This window comes from Cetorhinus maximus, chromosome 19 (genome assembly GCF_964194155.1).
Source record: "Cetorhinus maximus chromosome 19, sCetMax3.hap1.1, whole genome shotgun sequence".
NCBI lineage: Eukaryota > Metazoa > Chordata > Chondrichthyes > Lamniformes > Cetorhinidae > Cetorhinus > Cetorhinus maximus.
The window spans coordinates 46,265,787-46,283,145 of record NC_135897.1 but is presented as its reverse complement, the minus strand read 5'-3'; the positions used below and the strand labels follow the sequence as shown (position 1 = coordinate 46,283,145).

General features: G+C 41.6%; 1 protein-coding gene across 3 annotated transcripts in view; it reads right to left on the bottom strand.

The window, feature by feature from the left end:
- The window catches only part of serpini1 (serpin peptidase inhibitor, clade I (neuroserpin), member 1), a 41,556-nt gene extending 24,205 nt beyond the window's left edge, over positions 1–17,351 (bottom strand). The window contains exons 1-3 of one of the 3 annotated variants that reach the window (XM_078563791.1): positions 17,153–17,351; positions 1,467–1,739; positions 391–621 (exon numbers count right to left, since the gene is read on the bottom strand). In XM_078563791.1, the coding sequence (XP_078419917.1) occupies positions 391–621; positions 1,467–1,719 (484 nt within the window). In that variant the 5' untranslated portion in view covers positions 1,720–1,739; positions 17,153–17,351. Of the gene's footprint in view, positions 1–390; positions 622–1,466; positions 1,740–2,681; positions 2,878–16,877; positions 17,011–17,152 lie in introns of those variants that run through there. The other 2 variants (XM_078563793.1, XM_078563792.1) reach the window with 2 other exon arrangements.
- Positions 17,352–17,359: the final 8 nt, after the last annotated feature.

Genomic DNA, 17,359 nt, shown 5'->3' with positions numbered 1-17,359 from the left:
GCTGATCCACTTGTAGAGTCCACAGGGTCAGCAGTAGAAAGGGGTGAGTGGAAAGAAAGGAGATTGTCGAGATTAGTCCTTAGAAGGCATGCTAGGTAAGAGGTTCAGTGAGTTGGGGCAGTTGTTGTTGTCATTTATAACAAGAGCTTTAATAACCCCTTTGGAGAATGCCAAGAGGCACAAAGAAAGCTGTAGGCTTATCTGAGAGGGAGTCCGGCTTGGAATGGCAACAGAAGGGGACTAAGTAGATAGTTCTTTGAAAAAACCAGTGCAAGCACAATGGGCTGAATAGCCTCCTTCTATATTGTATAATTATGATTCTGTGCAATGGCACAGATCAAACACACAAATGTCACTATTAACAGCACTTAACAAGTTGACAATACTTACTGTTGGTTTGATTCTGCACCCATTCATTGATATGATCAGCCACAGAAGAAGGTTGGCTGAAGTCAATATTTTCAACACTGGCACTAAAATATTTCTTCAGCATTTGAAGGAACTTGTCATTCAGTTGAAATCCTTTCTGCACAAACAATGAGTTGGCAAGCTTCATTACATACTGCTGGCTGTCTGCTTTCATGGACTGAGAGAGTTCCCACAACAAGTCAAATTCCTCACCTGATCAGAACAGAATTCAGCACTTTTAAAAATATATACTCCATAATGCTGTCCTGCCATGTTGGAACATTATTTGCATGCAGGTTTTCCACATTTAGGGAACTTCAGGCTCTACATATAAAAAGGAACTTAAATCATGGGGCAGGGGAGAGGAGGATAAATTATCCATGGACCGGCTTGAAGAGTGTCCAAAAGCACCAAATCAATTTTAGTAGAAACTTCTCGTCTAACAAGATTAATATAGCGCAAAAAAATCAGTACTAAGCCCAAAGAATTGAAGAGTCAACCACAAGAAAATTTTATATGGCGAGGCTGCCATCATTGAAAGAATAATGAAAATTAAATATGGCATGTAATCTAACCTCATACAAATGGCAACATATCAAAGTACGACAGAAATTGTCTATACAACATAAAATATCTACACAAGCAGCTCTTGTTAAAGCAATGTATAATAATGCGCAATGTATGATAATTGTATAATAATGTATAATAACTGCACCAGCAGTAATTAAGATTTTTATAAGTTTACAATGGTTTACCTTCTCTGGAAGATTTAAGATCTACAGATTGGCTAATGAGAACTTTCTCCAAAAATACTAGTCATTCAAACGAAGGTCAAGATCTGGGTGTTACAGCCTAAGGGACACTTTCCAAAAAGCAGGCATTGGGTGCCTCGAGACTGCTAAGACAAGGCGAACGAATGCTGATTGATGGGCATTTTTAAGCTATGAACTTAACCAACTGGGAACATGCATGTGTAATTCACATTTAAGGATTTTAGGTATATACTACTAGACTCACTGAACAAAATAAATTCTACCTAAAAAGCAGACAGTATTTACCTTTTTGCATGTAATTGTAGCCCATAACATGTTGAATTTGCTCAAGGGTTGTACCGCCAGCACCAAGCTCAACCATTCCCAAAGCATTAGCAATACTGAAGGCAGAATAAAAAATATTGCCATCTTTCTCTATCGACCGCAAATGGTGGTAAACCTTCACAGAAAAGTCAGCAGTGATGCCATCCCGAATGCCTGCATTGACTGCTGCACATTGCACAATCAACAGAGTCAGGAATCCCAGCAAAGATGTCATTTTTTAGCGAATTTTCAAGCCTATGGGAAGAGGAACTGTAAAGTAGTACTGCAAGATACTGATGAAAACTTAAACAAATGTTATATGTTTTATTTAGTTTAAATATTAAGAGTAGAATGAATGATATTTCAAAACAATCTTTCTTACAGGTAAGGAAATGTCAGAATATTATATTCTATACAGTTAAGATATCAACCAAAAGGTACAGTAGGAGAGGAAGAAAACCACCGGTACTTGATCTCAGGTAAACAAAGGGCAATTAGGGGAAACCAAGAAGGCTGTAATACTTTTGAACTATGGCTAGGGATTCCCATCTTCAAAAGAAGATACTGGGGGATGGCAGAGAGAAAAAAAAAGACTTGCATTTGTATAGTGCCTTATGTCTCAGAAATATCCCAAAACTCTTCACATACAATAAATTCATTTGAAATGTTGTTATGGAGGTACAAAAATGAGGGAACAGTTTTGCAGCAGATATGTGTCAGAATTTGACTGGATAATTGCAGACCTTCCACCTTGTGTAACCATGTTGGAAACTCTTGGTCTAATTGAAAACTTTAATTTCCTTATTGTATTGTTCATTTCCAGCCACAAATGGTTACCATCTTGAAAATCTGTTTGGATTATTTGGATGGTTTGGATTTTGGATGAAGTATAAGTTATAGGACCGTTTGTGTTCACTGGCATTACTACTGCTCATCATCTTGGTCCTGGTCCTAGGCTCAGTTGTTTTCTCTTTCAGCACTGCCCCTACCCAGCTCCCCTTAAATGCTAAATCTTAAGGTGAAACATCTTGAGTTCATCAATAAAATAGTACTCTGCATCAAACAAATTATTAATTTCAGTTGCCTTCTGTGTCTTCATGGCATTAGGATGAAATGTTGCAATGCTACTCATCCGTCTAACCACAAAATTCAACACCTCTCTCCTGGGTTACAAATCCCTCCCCAGTTTCAACTTACTCTACCTTCGCAATCTTCTCCAGCCTCAACCTCCAGTCTGTTCTCTTTGATCTCCAGACCTGCTGTGCATCCCGTTCCGTCATTACTGCAGAGCTTTCAATCATCCTGCCTCTATTTTCTGGAAATTTCCCATAACCTTGCTATTCATTCCCCATCTTTAAAAGCCTCCTACAGACTATGGCCAGAATTTTTCTGTCGGCGAGTTGGGGGCGGGATCCGCTCGCCGACGCGGGATGACATCAGGGGGAACGCCCGACGTCATCCCGCCCCATTTAAATATTGGGGACAGCGGGTGGACAGCGAAATCAGCTGTCTGCCCGCCAACCTGTCAATGGCCAATTGAGGCCATTGACAGGATAATTAAGCCAATTTAAGGCCCTGCCCGTTCAACCTTAAGGCTGGCGGGCTTCTGATAATACATGAAACCTCATCCACTGGCGAGATGAGGTTTCATGTCTGTTTTTAAAAACTTTAATAAACTTTATATGATATTTATTAACATGTCCCATCTCGTGTGACATTGTCACATGAGGGGGACATGTTAATAATTTTTTTATTTTTCTATTTTTTAAATTTATAAAGCTTTCAACGCTCTCCTTGAGACAGCACTTAGTGCGCGCGAAAGAGCACTTGACAGTTGGGGAATCCCTAGCCCCCCTGCACAGGAAACACATAGCGCTTCCCGTCGGGTGGCCCACCCACTCAAATTGGCAGCGGGGCCCGTTTCGGCGGCGGTGATCGGCTGCCCGCCCGCCGCCAAGCCGGTAGGGCCCCTCCGCCCATCAAGGGCAAAATTCTGCCCTATATGTTTTGCCATCTTGCCAGTTTCTTACTACCTGCTAGCAGTTTCTCCTCCTTCAGGAGTAGGGTGCTTTATAAATGCAAGTTGTTGTTTCAACACACAATATATGGAGACGAAAAATGAAATTCATGTTGTACAAGTGCATGAAATTTTCTTGTTTTATTTGTCACTCAGCCAACAGAATTAATAACAGATTATCTGGTCATTTATCTCATTGCTGGTTGTAGAACCTTACGATGTACAAATTGGCTACCATGCTTGCTTACATTATAATAGTGACTACACTTCAAAAAGTACTTCATTGGCTGTGATCTGTTTCCCATAGCCAATTATTCATGGATAGCTTTTGCTTTCATTAATCTTCCAGAGTCAGTTTGATGAATGAATACAAGCTGTCTCCAGTTCAAGCCACGTTACATTTAACGCTAGCCATTTATCCCTTCTTTTCTGCACATGACATCATTGGAACTTATTGCACAAGCTAATTGTGATTACATTGGTTAGTAACACTCAACTAGACTTCAGGAAACACATAAACATGGCAATTTAATTCCAGGGTATAAAGCCAATTTTTTTTAAATCCTCATCAATAATGTGAATCATTAGACAATATTAATAGATAGTCCAAATTCTTCAGTCACACTGACTTGTACTGAGTGTGTGGCACAATTATGGCTGTACACAAGATTTACATTCATGGTTCATTAAAAGAATGTACACTATTGCTTACACACTCAAATACCAAGAGTAGTGATATGACACAGGTAATAAATTCACAAAGGTTGCCTGGGCATTAGGATAAAAGACTAGTAGAACATTAAAACATTAGTAGAAGTCCAATTTCAAAAACGTGCTTGGAAAGGAAAAGTATAATTTAACCCATGGTGTCCAATGAGATATTCAAGTCTGATTTTTTTCCAATATTTATACTGAAAAGTGCAAACTAACTACACTGATGCTGCAAGGTTCTTAGGAAACCAAAGCTTCTAGTGTATCGCAAATGTAACGTGCTTATATACATAATTTACCTTATAGTGCTAATCAACCCCAGTCACAGCATGGATCAAGACAGCCATTGGTTTCCATGTGGCATTCACAAAGCCAAAGCCACAATTTGACATGAAAGGAAATACTCTAACAAAGACATTAGTGTTATTGCATAGATGTAAGTTGTTGTTACTGATTTTTATTTTATTTATTCTTTCACGGGATATGGGTGTCGCTGGCTAGACTAGCATTTATTGCCCATCCCCAATTCCCCTTGAGAAGGCGTTGGCGAGATGCCTTCTTGAACCACTGCTGTCCATGTGTTGCAGGAACATTTTCAGTGCTGTGAGGAAGGGAGTTCCAGCATTTTGACCCAGCAACAGTGAAGGAACAGTCATATAGTTCCAAGTCAGGATGGTGTGTGGCTTGGAGCTGGTGGAACTTGGAGGGGAACTTGCAGATGGTGGTGTTCCCATGCATCTGCTGCCCTTATCCTTCTCGGCTTTAGAGGTCACGGGTTTGGCAGGTGTTGTCGAAAGAGCCTTGGTGAGTTGCTGCAGTGCATCTTGTAGATGCTACACACTGCTGCCACAGTGTGTCAGTGGTGGAGGGAGTGAACGTTTATTCTGGTGGATAAGGTGCCAATCAAGCGGCTGCTTTGTCCTGGATGGTGTTGAGCTTCTTGAGTTTTGTTAGGGCTGCACTCATCCAGGTAAATGCAGAGTATTCCATCACAATCCTGACTTGTGCCTTGTGCATGCCTAGTGCCTTTGGGGAGTCAGGAGGTGAGTTACTCACCGCAGAACTTCCAGCCTCTGACCTGCTCTTGTAGCCACCGCATTTAGATGGCTGGACCAGTTCAGTTTCTGGTCAATGGTAACCCGAGAATAGTGATTGTGAGAGATTCAGTGATGGTAATGCCACTAAATGTCAAAAGGAGATGGCTAGATTCCCACTTGTTGGAGGTGGTCATTGCCTGGCACTTTTAAGATACGAATGCTACTTGACACTCATCAGCACAAGCCTGAATGTTGTCCAGGTCATGCTGCGTATAGACACAAGCTGCTTCAGTATCTGAGAAATCACAAATGGTGCTAAACGCTGTGCAATCATCAGCGAATATCTCCACTTCTGGCCTTACGATAGAGAGAGAAGGTCATTGATGAAGCAGCTGGAGATGGTTGGGCCCAGGACACCACCCTGAGGAGCTCTTGCAGTGATGTCCTGGGGCTGAGAAGACTGACCTCCAACAACCACAACCATCTTACTTTGTGCTGGGTATGCCCCCAACCAGTGGAGAGTTTTCACCCTATTCTCGTTGACTCCAGTTTGCTCGGGCTCCTTGATGCCACACTCGGCCAAATGCTCCTTGATGCTTTGGCAGTCACTTTCACTTCACCTCTCGAGTACAGCTCTTTTGCCCATGTTTGAACCAAGGCTATAATGAGGTCAGGAGCTGATGGCAGTGGCGGAACCCAAACTGAGCATTAACTAACAAGATAGCTACTTGATAATGAAGTTAGTCCATCTGCAAACTTAGGGAAAATAGCAGCCTCCATAGCACCTTTTATAAATACTTCTTCTCAGATCAGATAACTTTCATTGTGATGACCGTTCAATGATCTTTAAATCATGGTTGAGCCAACTACTAGTATTAACTCCAATCACCTCAACCCTCTCAACTGAAAACAGTTATGGCAAATCCATTCTTATTTATTTATTCACCAGAATATACAAACTGCAGCAAACAAATGAACATTATGAGGCTGCAATGATGCATCTTTCTAATGATTTAAAACAAATTGCATGGCAATGCCATGATTCCAGATACTTAAAGATATCATGACAGTAATTGTGGAACTACTTTTGCAAAACACTTCAATGCAGCACATCCAGGTAATTGCACAAAAGATCAGGATGCTGTGGAAAGCTGCAGTAGTCAATCAAGATGTCTTCTCATCAAAGAAAAAAAAGCTATTATAGGTCTATAGCTTTGTAGACATTACAGAATTGTCCCTGGAACCTGTTAAATGCTACCTAACAGTGTATTTCAGGTAATTACATGGTAGCCTAGGGGAAAGCACAACTAAATCATCTCTAACCACAATTACTGGTACTTATTTACTCTTTTTGGGCTAAACTTGGCAGGCTTCTTGGTATTTCAAATCATGCCTTTCTATGAAAAACTAAATTTTACTTGCATTATTTTCGTTTTGTTTTTATTTGTTCAAGGGATGTGGGCATCACTGACTAGACCAGCATTTATTGCCCATCCCTAATTGCCTTGGTTCAGAGGGCATTTAAGAGCCAACCACATTGCTGTGGGTCTGGAGTCACATGTAGGCCAGATCAGGGAAGGTCAGAAGATTTCCTTCCCTAAAGGACATTGGTGAACCAGATGGGTTTTTACGACAATAGTTTTGTTGTCCTCATCAGGCTTTCAATTCCAGATTTTTATTGAATTCAAATTTCACCATCTGCCGTGGTGGGATTCAAACCCGGGTCCTCAGAGCATTACCCTGGGTCTCTAGAATACTAATCCAGTGACAATACCACTACACCACTGCCTCCCCATTTTCCTGAAGCAGCTAATATCTTTATATTTTTAGAGAAATAGCATTTGAGGAACTTATGATCATCGCTTGATGGGAATTGGAGGTTAATTAATTCAGAGTAAGATGTGATTACAAGATCCTTAGAGTCAGAAATCAACATGCATCAAAACAAAATTATGCCATAACATTTGGGAAAAATTTTTGACGTCATACTTCTAGTAGGTAAGGCTTTTGCTAGCAGTGAAAAGTTAGGAAATGTATCTTCTGTGCAGTTTTACATTGCTCACAGAATAGAATGAAAACCAACATATCACCCAATTTGTATGTTAAAGTGTGATTGTTTTGATTGAGTGCCAGTGCATTAATCGGCCAACAAAGTTTATGATAGATAAACATTTCTGATGCAACTCAATCCACTTAGAAGCAAATTATGCACCTAAATACTGAGGGTTTTTTTGTTCTTTCAAGCGGCGATGGCTAGGCCAACGTTTTTATTACCCATCCCTAATTGCCCTTGAAAAGGTGGTGTTGAGCCACCTTCTTGAACTGCTGCAGTCCATGTGGTATAGGTACACCCACAGTGCTGTTAGGGAGTTCCTTCAATGTCGCTGGGTCAAAATCCTGGAACGGCGATATAGTTCCAAGTCAGGATGGTTTGTGACTTGGAGGGGAACCTGCAGGTGGTCATGTTCCCATGCATTTGCTGCCCTTGTCCTTCTAGGTGGTAGAGGTCGTGGGCATGGATGATGCTGTTGCAAGAGCCTTGTGAGTTGCTGCAATGCATCTTGCAGATGGTATGCACTGTTGCCACTGTGTGTTGGTGGTGGAGGGAGTGGATTTTGGAGGTGGTTGATGGGGTGCCAATCAATCGGGCTGCTTTGTCTTGGATGGTGTTGAGTTTCTAGTGTGGTTGGAGCTGCACTCATCCAGATAAATGGAGAGTATTCCAACACACTCCTGACTTGTGGATGATGGAAAGGCTTTGGGAAGTCAGGAGGTGAGTTACTCGCCACAGATTTCCCAGCTTCTGACCTGCTCTTGTAGCCACAGTATTTACATGGCTTGTCCAGTTCAGTTTATGGTCAATGGCAATCCCCAGGATGTTGATAGTGGGGATTCAGCAATGGTAATGTCATTGAATGTCATGGGGAGATGGTTGGATTGTTGAAGATGGTCATTGCCTGACACTGTGTGGCGTGAATGTTACTTGCCCAGGCTGAATGTGCTGAACATTATGCAATCATCCGCGAACATCCCCACTTGTGACCTTAAGATGGAGGAAAGGTCATTGATGAAGCAGCTAAAGATAGCTGGGCCTAGGACACTACCCTGAGGAACTCCTGCAGGGCTGTGCCAGGGCAGAGATGACTGACTTCCAACAACCTCAACCACCTTCAGATAAAAGCAAAATACTACGGATGCTGGAAATCCAAAATAAAAACAGAAAACGTAGGAAAAGCTCAGCAGGTCTGAAGAAGAGACATATGGGCTCGAAATGTTAACTCTGTTTCTCTCCACAGATGCTGTCAGACCTGCTGAGTTTTCCCAGCATTTTCTCTTTTTATTAACCACAATCATCTTCCTTTGTGCTCTGTATGACTCCAACCAGTGGAGAGACTTCCCCCTAATTCCCATTGATGCTACATTCGGTCAAATGTGGCCTTGATGTCAAGGGCAGTCACTCTCACTTCATCTTGAGTTTAGCTCTATGTTTGAATTAAGATTGTAATAAGGTCAGGAGTTGATTGGCCCTGGAGGAGCTCAATGTCTACGATGCCTTTCATCATTGTGCTGATGATCAAGAGTAGATTAATGGGGCGATAATTGGCTGGGTTGGATTTGTCCTGCTTTTTGTGGACAGGACATACCTGGGCAATTTCCCACATAGCCGGGTAGATGCCAGTGTTGTAGCTCCACTGGAACAGGTTGGCTAGGGGCACGGCAAGTTCTGGAGCACAAGTCTTCAGTACTATTGCTGGTATATTGTCAGGGCTTATAGCCTTTGCGCTATCTAGTGCCTTCAGCCGTTCCTTGATGTCAGGTGGAGTGAATCAAGTTGGCTGAAGATTGGCATCTGTGATGCTGGGGAACTCCGGAAGAGGCCGAGATGGATCATCCACTCGGCACTTCTGGCTCAAGATTGTTGCAAATGCTTCAGCCTCATCTTTTGCACTGATGTGTTGTGCTCCCTCATCATTGAGGATGAGGATATTTGTGGAGCCTCCTCCTCCAGTGAGTTAATTGTCCACTACCATTCATGACTGGATGTGGCAAGACCGCAGCACTTAGATCTGATCCATTAGTTGTGGGGTTACTTAGCTGTCTATCGCATGCTGCTTTCACTGTTTGGCATGTAAGTAGCCCTGTGTTGTAGCTTCACCAGGTTGTCACCTCATTAATAGCCTGCTGCTGCTGCTCTTGGCATGCCTTCCTGCATGAACCAGGATTGGTCCCTGATTTGATGGTAATGATAAAAGCTGAGGGGGATATGCATGGCCATGAGGTTACAGGTTGTGGTTGAGTACAATTCTGCTGATGGCCCACAGTGCCTCAAGGATACCCAGTTCTGAGTTGTTACATCTGTTCGAAATCTATTTAACAAAGTGGTAGTTCCGCACAACTGAAAGGTATACTCAATGTGAAGGTGGTAGTTCGTCTCCACAAGGACTGTGCGGTGGTCGTATCGTGCCAATATGTCATGGACAGATGCATCTATGACAGACAGGTTGGTGAGGACGAAGTCAAGTAGGTTTTTCCCTTTTGTTGGTTCCCTCACCACCTGCCACAGACGCAGTCAAGCAGCTATGTCGTTTAGGAGTTGGCCAGCTCAGTCAGTAGTGGTGCTATCGAACAACTCCTGGTGACGGATATTGAAGTCCCCCACCCAGAGTACAATCTCGGCCCAACCACCTTCAGCTACTTCAGCAATTACCCTCCTTCGATCATAATTCAGAAGTGGGGATGATCGCTGATGATTGCACAATGTTCAGCAAAATTCGTGACTCCTCAGATACTGAAGCAGTCCATGTCCAAATACAGCAAGGCCTGGACAATATCCAGACTTGGGCTGACAAGTAGCAAGTAACGTTTGCGCCACACAAATGTCAGGCGATGACCATCTCCAACAAAAGAGAATCCAGCCATCGACCCTTGATGTTCAATGGCATTACCATCACTGAATCCCCCATTTTTAACGTCCTGGGGGTTACCATTGACCAGAACCTGAACTGGGCTAGCCTTATAAACATTGTGGCCACAAGAGCAGGTCAGAGGCTAGGAATTGGCCGACGAGTAACTCACCTCCTGACTCCCCAAAGCCTGTCCACCATCTACAAGGCAGAAGTCAGGAGTGTGATGGAATACTCCCCACTTGCAGCTCCCACAACACTCAAGAACCTTGACACCGTCCAGGACAAAGCAGCCCACTTAATTGGCACCACATCCATAAACATTCACTCCCAATGCACAGGAGCAGCAGTGCGTACCATCTACAAGATGCACTACAGGAATTCACCAAGGCTCCATCGACAACACATTCCAAACTCATGACCACTACCATCTGGAAGGACAAGGGCAGCAGATAGATGGGAACACCACCACCTGGGAGTTCCCCTCCAAATCACCCACCAGCCTGACTAGAAAATATATTGCCATTCCTTCACTGTCGCTGGGTCAAAATCCTGGAACTCCCTTCCTAACAGGATTGTGGGTGTACCTACACCACATAGACTGCAGCGGTTCAAGAAGGCAGCTCACCATCACCTTCTCAAGAGCAACTAGGGGTGGACAATAAATGCTCACCCAGCCAGAGAAGCCCACATCCCGTAAATGAATCAGTAGGTGCTAATCAGGAGGAGGTTTTCTTGCCCATATTTGACCCGATCCCATGAAACTTCATGGGGTCCAGAGTTGATGTTGAGAACTCCCAGGGCAACACCGTCCCAACTGTATACCACTGTGCCACCACTTCTGGTGGGTCTGTTACCCAGGAATGGTGATTATGGTGTCTGGGACATTGTCTGTAAGCTATGATTCCATGACTATGACTACGTCAGGCTGTTGCTCGACTAGTCTGTGGGCAGCTCTTCCAATTCACCCCAAAGGATTAGGGTTACTTCCTGGGGTTTTCAGATTTTGTTCCAATGTCTAAAGATTAGTAAAGTTACAGATATGACTCTGGTCTGCTATTGACAAATCCCTATCCAACCAGCCCATCACACCACCCCATCAACCATGCCGCTAATACATTCCACACACTATGCTGTTGATTGGATATATTCATTTTATCCCCAACTGAAAACATGGGGCAGAATTTTTCCCTCGTTGGGCAGGCGCGGCGGGTGGGCCCAGGGGCAGTGGCGCAACAGTCCGCCGCCCGCAATTAGGCCCCAACCACGATTTCATGCTGGCTGGCCAATTAATGGCCAACCAGCGTGAAATGCGTGCTGAGAAGTTCAGCGCTGCCGGGGTGGCGGTGGGAGGAGCGCCGGTGCTGAAGTGTGCGCATGCGTGGGGGAGCGCTCAGTGAAAGCTCCCTGAAGGCACAGAGCTGCCTCAGGGAGCTGAAGATTTTTAAGTTGAAAAATAAAGATTTTGCATATGAGACGAACATGTCCCCATATGTGACTGTCACATGAACAGGGACATGTAAACAAAAATGTTGAAAAATTTTCATCATTTTCTTAGTAACCATTGGAAACCTCATCCTGCCCATGGATCATGTTTTGTTAAAAATGCAAAGGCCTCCTGGCCTATTTGCCCACCCGCCAACTGAATGGTTGAGTGGGCAGTGAAAAATCCAACTTTATTAATTACTTAAGGGCCTTAATAGGTCTCTTAATTGTCGGCAGGCATGCTGCCGCCTCTCGTGCGCGCCTGCCAGCCGAAAGATAGCGAGAGTACGCGATGACATAGCCATCGTGCACCATTTCACTACCATTCAGGCCGGGCCCGCCCAACGAGGGAAAAATTCTGCCCATGGTTCGGAAAATAAAGAAGTGCTCCAATACTGCAACGAGACAAATCCCCTCACTCTGTTTCCAATTTATTTGAACAAATGAGTTTTTCAAAAATAAACTGTTGGTTGCAGTTCCTCACCCACTTAACTGAATCGCCAAATCTTGGATGTTTTCACACAAGGTGTCGGAGAGACAAATCCATAGCCTACTACACCATGGCACAGTGAAATCGAGGGCCAAAATGTTTTTGTTATTATTTTTACGGGGTGTGGGCATAAATGTATTTCCATATTGAATCCTTCAGTGAGTTACCAGCATGGCACAACTTGTGGAGGAGTAGGGTAACTCAGACAGCAACTTCCTGATTTCCACCTTCAGCTACATGTCTGTTCCCAGAGATTGCTTTGCGACTTACCATTGTTAAAGTGTCAATGTGTGAATGCTATTAGCTTCACAGTTATTTCTGCAGCAATATCCATCCCTTTATCTCACCTTATGATGGTGTAAACCAGGATTTGTGAAAACTGAAGTTCTATTACAAAGAAGCGGAACTCACTATATAGTCTCTTAAAGAGATTGTTTGACATCTCCTCAAATGTGTGCATAGTGTAAAGAACATAGCTTTTTATTTCTATTAGACTATGGATTAAAATTACTATGGCTGCAGCTTCAAAGACATGTCTACTAAACAGTGTGAGGAATATATACAATGTTGCTGTCCTGGAACAAAGTGTGCCATGAAAGACAGGATGGTGCCGAGGAGGAGTCCAATCTAACAGGGAACTGCCTGGCAACAACGATTTAATTGGCTCCTGACCATGTGACCAGGGTTTGTGTGAGAGCAGTGCAGCAGAATAACTCCTAGCCTGAAAGGAAAAAAGACCCAAAACCTCTGTCTCCTGTGTGTGTAAGATTCCAGTAATTCTACAATATTAGCTAGCTGGCTTTTTTCCCTCATATCTCTATAACCTGCTCTCTCTGAAAACCCCCGTCAAGAGGAAAAGGGAAAAATCACTGTAAGAGACATTAAGAGGCAAGTGCTCAACCGGTGAACTAAAGACTGAAAGTGCTGGAAGACCACCTCGCATCATCAACAAAGAACCGAAAGGAACTTGGAAGACATCGATCAAAATCAACCCATCAAATCCTGTATTCCAGAATTGGTGCTATTGAACTGTTTTATCCCACCCTTAAAATCCATTTTTTTGTGTCTCTTATGTGTCTTGTATATGTGTATAGGGATTTAAGAAGGGGTAGGGTTTAGGTTATAGAGTTAGAAATTAGCAATTCATATTTCTTTCTTTTGCCACTGGTTAAAGACAATTTGTTCAGTAAACAGTTATTTACTTATTAAGTTTACAAACACGGTGCTTGTATTCTGTTCACCTAAATTAAACAATTAGGTGGGTTGATCAAACTTCTCATATTTGTCGCGGCTCGGGGAGCAGTAGGGCTTGATATTGCAGCGCTCTACCCCCAGTGAGTCGTGACAAAAGAAAGAATACTCTGAAGATATTTAGTGATTCTGCACCAATGGTCACAGGATTATATGATTTGTAACTTGTAATTATTTAAATTTTCAGCATACAGCAAAGCAGTGTTTTATTATACAAAGCCAAAAATTGAAGCAGGTTAATCAAAATAATAAGCGAGTAAAAAGGTAAATTTATATAGACAAGTCCAAAGACAAATGGATGATTAAAATATTTTATTCTCTGCTCTGTACCTAAGATAAGATAAGTTAGGGTTTTTCATGGCATAATTATGAAAAATATGAAGACTCTTCAAATTATATTCAAATTGGCCATGTATGCAAGGCCTGGAACAGTGAAAAATTGATGGTAACAACCACCCAAATACTGGATGGGCAGTGAAAGATGACAACCAAGAACCCAAGATGGGTTCAGAGAAAAAAAGAATTAAAAAACCTTCAGAAGTTCATTCTTTTGTTTTACATCATCCAAACCACTTGATTGAATTACTGCCTTGGAATTCACTCCCATGCAGCTCAATGGTAACTCAAATTGAATCAATGGCACTTGCAATTAGTACTACATTTACCTTCAACTGTTGAGAATGCAAAAGGGCCTAAGCCAGCAAGGTTACGGTGGAGTACCTTGTGCTGCACTTTCTTTAACAGATAAAGCTACAAATCTATGGCCTGGAGTACATTTGTACAGATATTATGCTTAATTTCTATGGCTATCTTGCAGGCCGAAATTTATGCCCAAATTTCCTGTGCAGTTTATTTGTTTACGCCAGAACATTAGAAACTGACTTAAAAGGTTAATAGTGAATAGTCTGCTTCCTTTTGCATTGATGCATCACCCAGAACCTCTTGCTCCTGCTCTTCCATTATTATATTTAGCAAGTGCAGTCATTGAGAATGCTGCTTAGTTCTGTTGCACGTTTCACTATCAAATCTTATAATGTTGTACACCAGGATTTTGTGAAAACTGCAACTCCCCCTGCCCTAAACCCCTTCATCTCACCAACCCACTCTCCCCTTTAAATCCCACATCTTTGACCAAACTTTTGGCCACCTCTCCTATCATCTCTTGTGTCTCAGGGTCATTTTTTGCCTGATTATATTTCTGTATAGCATCTTGACTCATGTTTCTAGTTTAAAATGTACTATATAAATGCAAATTCGTTATTGTAGTAATAAACAAGCGATAATTTTATTGACTAAATATATTGTTCTGAATCCTGAAGTGCTAATTTTGACTCAAATTTTTAAAAAGGCAACATTTTAAATATTCTATCTAAACTGCTATTCCTCCTACTTGCATTAAAATCAAGGCTCCTCACTCTGTGACTCTTCTTCCTTTTGAAGTTGAAGTCATAACACACTGAACTACACCAACTTATTCTTCCTTAGGGTTTCAAAATTCTCCAGCTATTAATTCCCTCAGTTTTCCTTTCCTTCTTCAATCCTTGTTTTAACATCTAAGCACAGGGTCACTAAAACATTAGGTTCTAATTTACAAAGTTTTCCATCTTTTGTAGTGGCTTTGACACTCCTGGAATTATTAATTAAGAAACAATACAAGAACTCAAGCCACTAAAACTGCAGAACAAAATCTTGAGTACCCAGCTAAATAACAGTAATGTTAATACCACATAAATAGTAATTTAACAAATCTAATGTGGTTCAATTATTTAAAATTAATGAAAATAGGGAAAATTCAATATTGACTTTATTTTTTTCATGAAAGCTGAACACGAGCAAAAGCTTATGAATTGGATACACATATCATCTTAACTACACTTTAATGACCATTGTACAGCGATCCTTTGATAAGTTTTCTGCTAATTTAGGCTCTTTACCCTGGGTCATAAACATTGATTAGTTTTATTATGCAAAGGTTTGGTTATAGATACACAGACTGACAGATCTCTATAAGGATACGTGTAGATAACAAAAGGCAAAGTGAACATATATCATGCTAGTTTTGTATCCAAATAACTTGCCACTTCCTGTGAATCAAAATATCAAGCTGAGGATAATGTCATCCTTCTTTCTAAAATCCCAGTCAGCTTCTCATTTTCTTCACAAAGAACAGCCCAAGTTCATATTAATGGGTTAAGTTTAATCATTTGTCTTCAAATGTTTAAAATTAATTATATTACTTTAAGTAAAAATATTGACAGTAAGAGTTTCAGTGGTAGAATTGCTTTGAAGTGTGGCATGGTATTAATTATTAATTTGACAGCAGGTAATAAGGAGACTGGTGAGAACGATGTTCCTGACTAATCAAATGGTATGAAAATAATGGATGGCACTTCTACAGTGTGACTAACACCCTGGATTTTGTGGTAATTCTTTTTTCTAGTTGATACAATGTTGCAGAATGCCAGACACTTTTTTTATTTTCGAATGTCAAGTTCTCAACCTTCGTGGCTAGAGGGGAGATATCAATCCAAGGCTAAGTGATTAAGCAGTGAAATGGGCGGAATAAAACAAAATTATTCATGCTGCAAAGGAATGCACGAGAACAGCATGAGCAGCAGGACTTAATGCACTGTGTGAATTACTAAGAGGAAAGAATCGTGATCTCAACCATACAATGACTCGACTAAAACATTTCATTTCAGATACTTAAAATAACTACAATTTTGTCATTAATTTCAAAATACTATTTTGAAGGGGTGCAAAATATTTAACATGCTTTTACATAGGTGTAACATCAGTAAACGCATTCAGTACCCTATAGCATAAACCAGTTGTGTCACTGTACTCCTCTATGTGGAAAATTTTCCTGCAAGAAAAAACGTAAAATGGCAAGAAATCAAATAATTGCACAAAGTAATTAATTTCTCCAGACATTTGATTTTGTCATACACCAAAGAAAATCAATGTCGTGTAGGTAGGGAGAAATAGAAAAAGCAACATTTTGCAGCTAAAGTAGATTTATAAAAATGTAATCTAGGTAGATATATTTTCTGGTAATGTTTTCATTTGGGGTATTTTCATCTGATAATCAAGAGATGCAAAATTACAAAAGGAAAAAAGATAACGGTGAAATATTGCAACATTTCACTAACATTCATCTCGAACAATGGGTTTTGTTTAAATGAAAGTAGGTGGGCGGTCGATAGATATTTCAATCCGCTCGCAAACCTTTACCACCTAATTTGCTAATCAGGTTGGCTTTTTGAATTCATTCACAAAAATGAAATAAGTGGAGTAATAAAATTAAGCAAGAAACAAACCAGATGTCAACAAGCTGGAGCTTGCCTGTGGGCAAGTCCGATTCAAAGCGACGGGAACACGAACTGATATAAAGAACTCGGAATAATGCCGAGCGATGCCGACATTGATGATTATCAATAGCTTACAATACAGAAACCAACCCCCACAGCCAATCAGCTCTAACTGAGCAGCACTTACAACTTTCTAAAGCCACTTCCTTCAGCCCCCACTCCTGGGTGAATAATAGATTTCCATTAACAGTGCTGAAATCCAGCAAGATACAAAGCAGCCACACTTGTCTCCTCCGCTTAATAAACAGTGCCAAGACCTCACTTGTCACATTTTCTTTTACCACATCAAAGAACAGGGGAATGCAGGCCTGTGTTTTTGAGGTTTCCAACTGAGATTTCCAATTATTTAACTTCAATTAGATCTCACTGGGCTGGATTAAACGAGACACTGAACAATTATACCTGCAACTCTTCTTCCTCTCCAGGTAGCAGCAAACCCTCTGTGGCTGGAGTTGCTGCAAAACGCCTCAAGCTATAGCACCGCCCCTCTCGCACCGCCTTGGACATTCCAAGTTTCCTATTCGTTGGCCTCAGCGTCAATCATGTGGGATGTCGATGACGTTTGGGCCGCGGTGCACACTGGATCTTACAGTTCGTTTCCCCTGCACC